The following is an 11755-nucleotide window of genomic DNA, read 5'->3' as shown; positions in this document are numbered from 1 at the left end:
AATTATATTCTCATTTAATTAGCAAACTTTTGCATTTCGAAAATCACAACACAAGGTTTTTGATGTAAACAACATGTTAAAAGTTTCAACTGGAATCCCATTGTTTGTGCTGCCCTGGTACTCATGTCCTTGAGATTGCAGCCATCTCCAAGCCTAAGCAGGCGATGGGATGGATGGCATGGTTACCTCGTTATGTTACTGACGCTAGGAAATGAGGAATCATTTGAAACAATCCCTTGGCACATCCTTTCCTTATTGAAGAGTGTTCTACACACAACAGCTTCTCTTGCAATGTTCTACATCACAGGGGGCTCATGTGATGCCTTGAATCCGAAGCATTGACAACCGGAAGCAAATTCTACCAAGTATCCCAACCCTTTTACACGCGGAATTTCCACTTCCTGGAGCATTTCTGGGTAACTTCCTGGGTAACACGGCATCGGCATCGCGTTGAAGTAGCATTGAGCTGCTGCTTGTCCGTCCGCTGAATCGCATAATTTCCGTTCCGGAATTACAGGCTCGACACAGCTAAGCGAGCTTCCGTGTCACTTCAATCCCTTCTGCTCCTCCTCCTCCTCCTCCTGATGTCCTCACTCATCACCTCGTGCACCAGGTAGCTATCGAATGAAAGAATCTTCGATGACGAGTGAAATGGAATGAGTAGTGGAATCCAATAACGCAAAAAGATGCCGGGACCGGGGTCTAACTGTTCCACTGGCATGGGGGTTCATCCCCGAACGTATGTTGAGCAACGATCATCTTCTGGTAACCCTTTCCCAACCCTTTTTTTCACGAAGGATGCGCGCACTCGCGAGTACATTCCACTTTGTTCCGCTACTTCCGCCCTTTCGGTGACCCGATACCGAGGGCGCACCGCCCGACGCATAACATTGTGTAACTGGAAACCGTGAGACCGCGGCGACGGTGACGATGATTGCTCGCTTCGTGTTATCCTTTCCGCCGTGAGGCTCACATTCCCTGGACAGGATAAGATGCTCGGGAATCCTTCCACTGTCCCGTAATCGTGCGCATACATCAATCGGAATGGAGTATTAAACGCATAAACAGTTTGTTGAAGAACACATTCTCTAGTCCTTCAGAAGCAGCCAAGTCAATTGCGCGCGCAAAATCAGAACTCGAGAAAGATTTCGAAGAACCGGTTGCAACGGTAGAGTAGGAGACTAGCGTGGAACCGCGAACGATACTCAGCGAAAAATCAATAAAACAATCCGCCTTCCCTTGCGTGTTTCCGGGCACCGAGCGGACGGGAGTCGTCAACGACGACATACTTTCCCCACCGAGCAGTAGTGACGAATGGATGCGACGACGGGACGGATCAGCTGTGGGGGGCCCTTCCGGGCACACCAAGAACAAAAGCAACAGAAACCAAACGGACAAGGCCGTACGCCTAGCGTACGCCCTTCTGTGTGCTCCCTCAAATGTAGAACCAGCACGCGAGCGAGTGATTAAAATTTGCATAAGGACGCCACTGACTGACCTAAAATTGACCTTCCAACTACAGCTAAAATGAGGTTCACCGGCAGCAGCGTAGATCACGGAATCACGGTACGCGATATACATAGCACAAAGTAAGTTTTCTTTGGGGAAGTAGAGTAGCTTGGGATTTCTAACGGGGTCGAGGTGGTAGGGCCGACCGGGAGGAACCTAAAGCGGTACACTGGTTGCTGGTTTGCTGGTTTCCGCAGCTCTGTATCCTTTTCGCTTTTCGCTGTGGTTTTCTACAGTGAGTGCACGGTGCAGTGCTGGTCATGGGCATGAATATGCATACGCATAGCAATAAGGACGGCGCTGCACCAATCGTGCAGAAGTGCAGACGGAGAAGAAGCGATTCCATTTTCACACGAAGAGTACTGCAAAATGCCTGCTTGCTTCCCCTTTTACTACCAGCGAACACCAACTGTAGCGTTATCGGGGGGGGAGCGGCCAACCGATAAAGTTTCTTGGTTCGCATGTCGGACTAAATTACATTCCTACGGCGCGCCAACACGTCAAGGTGGACGAACCCCTCCCCCTCGTGTGTTCACTGGAAGACAACACAACCTATCTTATGAGCCGGTTGCTAGGAGATAGAATCTGGAGAATTACCGCTATCACGTCACGTTTTGCGAGCGCACGTAACGCTGGCTTAATCCATCGAAGGAGCAGCGAGTGTGGCGGGGCCAGTCGGTGACTGTGTTGGGCTGGGGTAGCTTCGTTAGTTTGACAACATTTAGAAATGGCGAACTTCGCAAGCGATTAGCGTTACGCCATCACGGTCTCATTACGGACGGAGGCCGGCTGCTGAACCCTTGGCTAGGTTGAAAGCTGACCGGACATCAGCAAGCCAACACGGGGAATGAAACGCAAACCCCTTTTGTCAATCCCTGTAATGTGCAACAGCAGATGGGGATCTAAAATTATGTAAATCCGAGTGGCAAAGGGGTTCTCTCCGGTGGCCCAGTGGTATGCACCAATTAGCACCCTGTTTGCCCGTGTCACAATCGAAGGATGACCGATGGTCATCATCGAATATGGGGGGAGAGGTATCGATCGGTATCGATCCATCGATGTGTGTGGTGTCCTGCGGTGTGTAACACTGACCACCACCAAGTCCGGTTGGTCCGGTTTTGATGCGATACAAACGAACACTTCAAACTCGACGGGATCCCGATGCCTAATTAGTGTGTCGGTTGCAAGGAGGGAGGGAGGGTGCATTGCATTAGTTACGCGCCAGTGAGTTCCACCGAGCAGCAGTACATGCGACACCCGTGTCGTTACGTTCCATTTCCATCTCGTTCTTTCCGGTTTCCTTTTGTTTCTTTTTGATTTCCTCACAAATGAGTGAACGATGGGGACCGGTTGGCGTGCTGGAAAACTCCCGAGCCCGAGCACATTTTCCTTGGTTTTTCCCGGTCTCGCGTATCCTAGAGCGATTGTTCGCCGATGCCAGTCCATCACGTGCGTCCCTCTGGCGCAGCGGATAGCGCGTTGGACTTCTAATCCAAAGGTCGTGGGTTCGATCCCCACGAGGGATGATGATGATGGAAAATATGCCTTTTCCTTTCCACGGGAAAACTCTCCGTTGGCGGGAACAAAAAGGACATTTGTTTGATTTTGTTGTGGGTGATGGCGCGCCGCAATCAATGGGGGTGCGTTTATTAAAAAGTATTTGTTGTACATTGTGCACTGTGTTCTGTTCCTCTCTCTTCCATAGTCCTTGATGTCCTTGAAGCGTTCACTATCTACGGTAGTAGTACTTGCAAAAGTATGCGCCACGTGGTTTGATGAAACGGAAGGAGGTTGATGCTCTGCGGAAAGCTTCGGTTAGCATAAAAGGATAACAACGAGTTGTGTGTTTAGGAGTGTGTGATTTTTCTGTTTTGGTTTCTGTTCTGTTGGTTTACTTGAAGGATTTTTGTGATCCCTTCGGCTGTTGATTAAGAGAAGTTGGACAGGATACAATTATTTGCCTAATCAAAATGAATGCATTGGTTATCCGTACTCGTATGATATACAGTGGAGCATACAGACAGCATAACATTCCAAGAACGGTTTCCATAGCTTCTGACCTTGCTACGAACAGATCAAGTGAAAATGAAAAATACAAAGTATCCCAGATGATCCCAATTTCGTCCTTATGACTACAGACATCAATGCAAAGTAGACCGGAAAGGCTGTGGTTGATCTATTCCTCTGCTCTTACCTTCTGAAAAAGCCTTGGTTTTTTGAACAGCCTCATTGTAGCAGTAGGCGTCGTCATATTAACTGGTGAGCATAGCAGGCTTTTCAATTGAGATCTGCTTGGTGTGATCTGAAAATAGTGTGTTTCTATGTACGATTGGTATAAAATATGCATTAATGTGAATCGATAATAGAACAATTACTCAATAGAGCTAAACAGAGGCAGAAGGTGGGAGAGAGCTAATTTTTAAAATATGTTCACGAAAAAACAAGAAAAACAAATATGGTTATGCCATTTATCCTTCCAACAGCTACCACCAAACCGTCCTGAGGTATAAATAACTTAAAAATACATTCTTCCTCCATCAGCTCAGATTCCTTCGCATAACCAATCCATACTGTACCACGTGCGCTGCTAAACGTAAATTCAATTAAACGTTCTGCTTTCTGATTGCGCAACCCTCAACGATTCCCCGTCTCCGTCGAAACCGCCAGGATCACGACCAGGTGCGCCATTACGGAAAATGAAGCAACATTTCAGCGTTTTTAGCATGCAGCCCCAACAATGTTCTATTAATACATGACTGCCATACGAGCCGCCCATACGACTGCTAACCGATCCGAGCGTTGCCTTCGGAAAGCGTCAGGAAAAATCATTCAACCAATGCGCCGCCATGGGAAGCTCTAATTCCTTCGCATCAATCGGTGGCTTGCGGACAACGTATTGCTTCCGCTGGCTGGCACACGCCAATGCCGCTGCCTGGGAATACGGGACAGCGGCTGTCAACCTGAAATAGAAACAAACGTTCCGGATTGCGCCCAAATTCGATGGCTTCGAGGTTTGCCGGAAAACTAAAAGGAAAACTAAATGATCTGCCCTCTCTCTCTCTCTCTCTCTCTCTCTCTCTCTCTCTCTCTCTCTCTCCCTCTCGCGTGTGCTCTCACTCACTCTCTCTACTGTGGTGGAAAAGTAATGCTCCGGGAACACGCACGAGGAGGCCATCAGGCGCGAGCGTCGTGTGTATTGGCGAAGGTGAATCCGGTCGGCATTTGGTCGTCGGGCGATAATCCCCGTCTTTAGTGCCGCAGTAATCGTTGCTGTGGGACTTTGGCCTTGATGGTGCCTGTTTGAATTTTGGCGGTAATCTAACCTCAGCTAAAACCGAATGCGACATTTCGGTGGTCCTTCACTCGCATTTTCGCTGCGCCATCTGCGAACGTTCGAGAAGTCACAACCGCAGTGTACAGCGTGTGGAACTAGCCGAAATTCCCAAAGATTGGAGCAAGGGCTAGCTGGAAGGATGGAAGCAAACGTCTGCACCTTTGCGTGTTAGAAAATGAAAAAGGCCCCGAATATTGATTGATGCGCATTCATTTTGGGCTGAAACAAAAATGATGGAAGGCACTTCCGCCGCAATTTAGTTCGAGTTTTGCGCAGTTTTATTCGATTATCACTTTCACATTAGGGTGGAATCCCTACCATAATGTACCCTCGAAGCGCCGGAGAGAGTTGTTTAGTTGAAGAACATTATACGCGAACGGTGGTCGGTGGAACTCGCCAGTAGAGTGTTGAAATGGTACGTCTAAGCTGCGTGGCCCTAGGTATGCTCGTTGGCTTCGTGCCTTGTGTTGTTTGGTGGACGCTCATTTTCAAAATTACTTTCCTATAAAGGTTTTTCATTGATTTGGCACTTTACCGGCACGGTGTCACCAGAATCCGCGAGCAACTGTTTGCAATCGTTTGGAGGTTTGTGTCAGTGTGATACCTACCAAGTAACCCAGAAAGATGGGAAGCGAGAACTGGCAGCTCTAATCAACCCGAACGTGAATATCATCCTAATTACAAAGTTACTATTACGTACACCGAATACTAGCGCGCCCCCGGTTGAAACCATGCGTTGGTTGCTCGAACTCGTTGGCTCGTATTTTACCGATCTGGCCCTTCGCCTCTATCACGAGAAAGCGCTGATACTAACGGAGCACTTGGAGCTGGTTGAGTTGTCACTGCAATCGGCCAAGCAGCTGCAGCTACTCATTATCAGTGGTACTAACTACCACCTGGAAGAGCTCACCATTATGGATTCCAGGCTAGATACTATTCCGCGCAGTATCGCTAATCTGACGTCGCTGCGTTCTTTGGAACTCAGGCAAAGCAAGCTACGCGTACTTGACCTAGGAATTTTCTGTCCACTGACCAACCTGGAGTCGCTGGAAATGGAAGTGAGTGACATTTCAACGCTGCGACCCGCCAATCCGAGTGCAATGAGCAGTGTTAAAATACTGCGCCTCTCATCTAACCGACTCACCAGCTTTGACGCAGCCCATCTGGTATCGTTTCAATTCCTGCAAGAATTGTATCTTTCCCGTAATCAGATCGACACCTTCTTCAGTTCGGAGAAGGTTTCCCTTTCGACTTTGCAAAGGCTCGTTTTGGATAGAAATAATTTGACGCGATTCCGTCTTGATCGGTTGCAACTACCAGCCCTTACTCACCTTTTCCTTGGGACTAACAATTTTAACTCTGTACCAACATTTCGTAAAGCTGGTACTCCCAACTTGGATACGTTGGTTCTTTCGAGTAACGGTCTCAAGTCTGTCGATTTGAAATACTTTGAAGATTTTAAAAACCTGAATACACTCGATCTATCATACAACCGGCTGACATCGGTACAAACGAGCCAAGCAACGCTGCTTCCGCGACTAGGACACCTAACGCTGGACAACAATTTGTTGGACAATATTGACCCAACCAACTGGTACTTTCCTAGCTTAACGTCCGTAAGACTGGCGAATAATCGTTTGCAGGCTGTACCGAGCAGTATATACCGGAGCAATGTTTCACGAACCATTTCCATTGACATCTCTGGCAATCCGATTCGCTGCGGCTCGATGGCCGAATATGTCGATTACGTGTTACGCTTGGACAGCTTATATGTAAGCTGGGGTTCCACTTGCTCATATTCGTACTATACTGGATCGATACGTGGCGGTAGAACCAACGGAATCTGCTGTGTGGTATAGTATATCGCTTGAAGTCGCATTGTTGAGCATATTGGACTCGCTATGGAATGGAAAATCGACATTGTAAACGAATAAAGGTAATCGTGGCATCATGATGATCAACTAATGTGTTTTTGATATCCTAACAGACGTACCAACCAAATAGGAGAAAATCTCTCTCCATAGTAGTTGAATAGAGGTGTGGTAGTACTCCAGTAGCCCTGCAACACGTAACAGCGCGTAACCGTCGGTGATTGCTTGCATATGCAGCTGAAAGTTGTAATAGTGAGTTTGCTATTATACTCCGTCCAAGGACAGGCGCTGTGTGGTTCACAGAGAACATGCCGCATCGAACACTGGGATCTGGCATCGGTGCGCAACCTGGAAAAGTTCCTTCCGAATCCGTCTACCCGGTTCCTATCCGTTCAAGTTCAACGGTTAACGACTGGCACCATTCCGCTCACTTTTCTGCTGGTCAATGTGTCACGAGTGGTCAACTCGGTGGTGTTTGGGACATTCCACGAACCAATGCTGTTGCTGCCCACCGCCAACATGCTCCATGAGTTGGTATTGCAGAGGGCACCGAATCTGCAGAACATCACGGCGCAGCCTAACATACACCTGAACCGGCTGGAGATCAACGGTTGTCTGCTCTCGATGGTACCTCCCTCTCTGCGTAACCTGTTAGCACTGAAGATGCTTACGATAAAGGAGTGCACCCTCAAGGTGCTCAATCTAGCTCTGCTGGCTACCTTCCGTCGGCTGGAAATGGTTTCATTTGCGGCAAACCACATTGCAAGTATCCAACCTGCCGCTAGTACCAGTGCCACACTGACCATCCATGAGCTGGACCTATCGGCAAACCGGCTGCAACGGTTAATCGTAAATCAGTTCGCGCCCCTACGGCAGCTGCGTATCCTCAATCTGCAGCAAAACCAATTGCGTGCCATCGATAGCCAACCGCCCGGGGATGTGACAACGCTACCATATTTGAACGTCCTATTCCTCTCCAACAACAGACTGCAGACGGTGGATCTCGGCCAACTGAAGACACCCAACCTGCAGCATCTAGTACTGTCCTCCAACGAGCTCGCAAGTTTACCGAGCGCCCTAAATAATCTCACCAAGCTGGAAGTCCTTTCGCTTAAACAAAACGCGCTCGATGCGTTCGATTTCGCTGAGCTGCGCGAGCTACGTTCACTCCTTAGCCTCGAAATAAGCGACAACCGTCTACAGCGCGTCTGGGCCGCACATCCGGTCGAATTGCCGAACCTTTCTACCTTGGTGCTGGCCAATAATGCGCTAAAGTTGCTCGAATTGCAGCAGCTTACGGCACCCCGCCTCGCCTACATAGATCTAACCGGTAACCTACTGACGATGATACCGGCTGCCCTTGTGGAGGGTGATCGAGCACTGCAGCTGCTGTCATTGGTTGTGTCGGGCAATCCGTTGACATGCGCTACACTCGAGAGGTACAGATCCTACATCGAGCGGGGACAGCTGGAAACGCAGTGGCAGGTTTCGAAGACGGAGTTCTGCACGACGGAGCAGTTCTTTGTGCTAGACGATAAGCGCAAGTCCTGCTGTAGTGCTTGAAACATGTCAGAGATGGGTTAGAGATGGGTAATGAGGACGAAAGTAGTAGGCTACTGAGCGATCTCTGGAATAAATGAAGAAAAACTGATCTAAAAAAAGCAGTGGAAAAGTAGGCTTTGTCCTTTTTTGCCAAGGTTGTTATAACTGGAGTGGTTAACCATCATCATCGATGCTGATGCCACTGTACGCGTTTGATGGGAACCTAGTAATTACCGATGTCTATATCTGATAAACCCTTTTGATGGGCAGGGCGTGTACCGACGTTTCTCGACGAAATGTCCTGCAAAGTCGTGGCTATTGCTCCGCCATAATATGCTACAGGGTGAGCATGGTCACTGAGTATCGATTTCCCGGTCCCACCAATGAACCCTTGCCTTCCCGGGGTGGGAAGGGGAGGGGGGGGGAAGGCTGGCGTACAAGGCCCTTAAAGGTCCAACACATGGAGCGGCATGCCATCGTCACTTTGTTGGGTCTTTCACCGACCTCCCTTGTTGAAACACGCAAAGCATGGTTCTAGAGAAGTCAATCTAGAGTTATGATACCTGGAACATGAAAACACTCACACACACACACATACACATATTTGTGCCCAATCACGCTACGATCAATCGTCGCAGTGACGCCATTGTCAGCCAGGCTTTCATTCCACGCGTCTGATCGATTAAGCCGGATTGAGAAGGATTGAGCGTGAATGAGCTTCCTTCCATTCTAGGTTGCTGGCCCCAAAATCCTGGCCTTCGCCGTCCAGCAGGCCAGATTAATTATTCACTGAACTTTCGCTCTTTCGCTGAAGGTGTGGTGCTGTCGCCACGTTACCAGTCGCCACTCGCGTGCCCGTTTGGTCGATAGTAGTCTGGGATGGGCCACAGGCGCCCCCGATGGTGTCCTTTACCTTTCATGCAGCGTTTGATAACGAAACCGTGGGCCATGGGGTAGCGTGCTAGTAAACCATTTGGGTCACTGCAGCTGGCCATGGCCAGTAGTACCGAGAGTAGTCGGTAGGATACAACGTTTTCGAACATACGGAGTTAACCAGAAGACGAGTGCGTCCGTCATCCCCATCGCCGTTGGTGCCAATTTCCTGCCAATACTTGGTATGAATGCGAAACTATTCCGATCCCTAGCTGAGCTTATGGCACACCCCGGAACTACGGCAAATCCTAGGACGAACCAGCAGGCAGGCCATTCCCAAGGACCATAAAAACCGCGCAACAAAACCACGGTACTCCCATTTCCCAGGCGCGCCGGCCACGGGAAGGTAATAAACGGATGAAAAAAGGGAACGAAAAACGACACTTTTCGGCTGAAAACGTTCGCAAAGGGGGAGAGTTCGGTCGCGGTTGCGAATGTGGTTGCGGGTCGGTGCGGTGCGTGGTTTTTGGGTGGAAAATTGGCCACAGGACCCGGGGCTGCCGTTGCTGCTGGTGTAATCGAAATTTAACGATCACTGTTTGAAGGTGGTACGATAATTTATGTAAATAAACGGTGCAGGATGATGATGTTTGTGTCTTCTGGATGTGCGTATTATTGGACCGGCCGCGGAACATCTGTGTGCATTATTGATTTTCGCTTGTTGACTCTCTGGTACTTTGCGGTCTGCGGTCACAATGGAGGGATCGGCGTTGTCAACAGACTGACACACAACGCCGCGTTTGTCTCGCCAAGTGCCGCCTTGTTTGCCATTAATCTTACGGTTGTACGGGTCGAGGCAGTTGTGCACTGTTGTGCGCCCAGTCAACCAAAAAGCAGGCGTCGATTCCCATTCCATATTCCCGATGGCTGGCGTCAGGCTACGCGGATCGCGACATAGCACGGTGGTTCGCGCGCGTGGCCTACTGCAATACAATTTTCAAACAGTTTATGCAATGCCTAGTACGCCAACGTTCACAGCGGGGGTCCGTGCTATAGTCGGTTGCTTCCTGCGAACTGTCATGATGCTTCCTGCTGGCTTCGGAAGCAGCAGCACCAGCAGGAGCAGCACTGCGCAGAGGCGTGTGGTTGCCCAAAAGGATGCCAAAAATAAAAACCGAACGCTCACCACCCGTAGCAGAAGTTAGCGATAAATTGACTTCGTGCTGCGATGCTGCCATCGAAAGGAGCAGCCACCACCACCGCCATCGGCCATGACAGCTGCTTCGTTCGCAGAATAGAAATTTTTCAAATTCTTCAGAACTCGCTGCAGCTCCTGGTGCTTTGTAGTCAGCTTTAAATCCTTGATCGCAAGGCAGTAGTCGAGAGTTGGCCAGCAGTAGCAGCAGCAGCAACAGCAGCAGCAACAGCAACATGAAGTGAAGGAGAAAGTTTGTCGCTTCTCGAACCACATCCATAATGGGCGACAGTGCGCCGCCCGCCGTGGTGGCAGCAGCTGGTGCAGCCCGGTTCCGAATCCGGGGTCCTTATGGTGGTCAGTAGTTTTATTGAAATTCAACTACCGTCTGCAAACCGTATTATAATATGTAGCGCAATCGTATAAGGAGGCTGAATAGGGGGGGCACTGTGATCACAGTATATTTGTTTGTCCGTCCGGGTGCCGGCCGGTCGGCCACCCCGAGAACGGCCAGCTGTGTATGGCTCGAGGCGACAAGAGATGCCTTCGATCGGGAGTGGTCGTTGTTGGTTTGGCCACGCGGGCTCCACCAAGAATCTGTCGTCTAAGGCTTGAATGAAGTTCGCGGGTACGGTACTCCCCCCGGGAGGTGGTGGTTTGACCTTAAGCTATTACTAAACAAATATCCCCACAGAGTTGAGGACAGTTTGCTACACACGGCGAAGGAGGATTGTTGACTTTAAACTTCAGCCAGCCCGGCAAGTGGTTTGCGGTCGGGTCTGTAGATTGTGCCTTTTGAAGCTTACTGTTGCGGCATCGCGCAGTAGCTCAACAGGCTTGCGAAGCAAAAGGGGGATGGGAAAGAGCACGAGTTGAGTCACATCTACTCCCTCGATGATTTATCGTAATATCAATAAGAACACTTTTTTTCTTTTTGGTTGCTGCTCTCGTGCTCCCATTGTGACAGGACTAACGAATGGGATTTTCCCATGATGTGGGTTATTTGAGAATAGGAATGCTAAATGGATCACTAAAGTATGCAAAAGTTTAAATGAAATGCGATGTGCAAGATGAGCCCATGTGGCGGGATGTGTGGTTAGAATAACCTGTTGAGCGTGCGACCAACACAACCTTCGATAGCTCAGTTGGTAGAGCGGTGGACTGTAGAAGAGACTCCAGTAAGTCAATAGAGTAATCCATAGGTCACTGGTTCAAATCCGGTTCGAAGGAGGGCGAAGAAACCTTTTTTTGTCAAATAATATTTTTGATATTTTAATTTCAAAACCACTCATTGACAAGTTCAGCAATAAAATATGTTCAATTGAAAGAAAGTAACTTTATTGCGCGTGTCTGCCAGGCAATCTCTTTTGTTAAGTTATTTTTACTCCCCTCTTGTGAGCATACCTATTCTCAACATAACTGAACAACTCA

At 49.1% G+C, this 11755-nt stretch overlaps 2 protein-coding genes and 2 non-coding genes across 4 annotated transcripts in view; 3 read left to right on the top strand and 1 right to left on the bottom strand.

The window, feature by feature from the left end:
* The first annotated feature begins 2962 nt into the window (after positions 1 to 2962).
* Positions 2963 to 3035, top strand: Trnar-ucu (transfer RNA arginine (anticodon UCU)). Its single transcript has one exon. It is a non-coding gene; the product is annotated as a tRNA-Arg (tRNA).
* Positions 3036 to 5574: 2539 nt separating this feature from the next.
* On the top strand, positions 5575 to 8277 carry LOC125955726 (insulin-like growth factor-binding protein complex acid labile subunit). The gene is made up of 3 exons (XM_049686870.1): positions 5575 to 6070; positions 6224 to 6615; positions 7018 to 8277. Exons 1-3 carry the CDS (start codon positions 5575 to 5577, stop codon positions 8275 to 8277), a joined length of 2148 nt encoding a protein of 715 aa, XP_049542827.1.
* A 3177-nt stretch (positions 8278 to 11454) lies between these two features.
* On the top strand, positions 11455 to 11554 carry Trnay-gua (transfer RNA tyrosine (anticodon GUA)). Its single transcript has 2 exons — positions 11455 to 11491; positions 11519 to 11554. It is a non-coding gene; the product is annotated as a tRNA-Tyr (tRNA).
* A 120-nt stretch (positions 11555 to 11674) lies between these two features.
* LOC125955172 (protein PAT1 homolog 1-like) overlaps positions 11675 to 11755 on the bottom strand; it is a 5947-nt gene continuing 5866 nt past the window's right edge. Inside the window, exon 2 of the mRNA XM_049686156.1 lies at positions 11675 to 11755. This exon is cut by the window's right edge and continues 4510 nt beyond it. The gene's annotated coding sequence lies outside the window, so the exon portion shown is untranslated.

This window comes from Anopheles darlingi, chromosome 3, assembly GCF_943734745.1.
Source record: "Anopheles darlingi chromosome 3, idAnoDarlMG_H_01, whole genome shotgun sequence".
In the NCBI taxonomy this organism is placed as follows: Eukaryota; Metazoa; Arthropoda; class Insecta; order Diptera; family Culicidae; genus Anopheles; species Anopheles darlingi.
The sequence above is the reverse complement of the archived record's forward strand: the minus strand, read 5'-3'. Positions and strand labels throughout refer to the sequence as shown.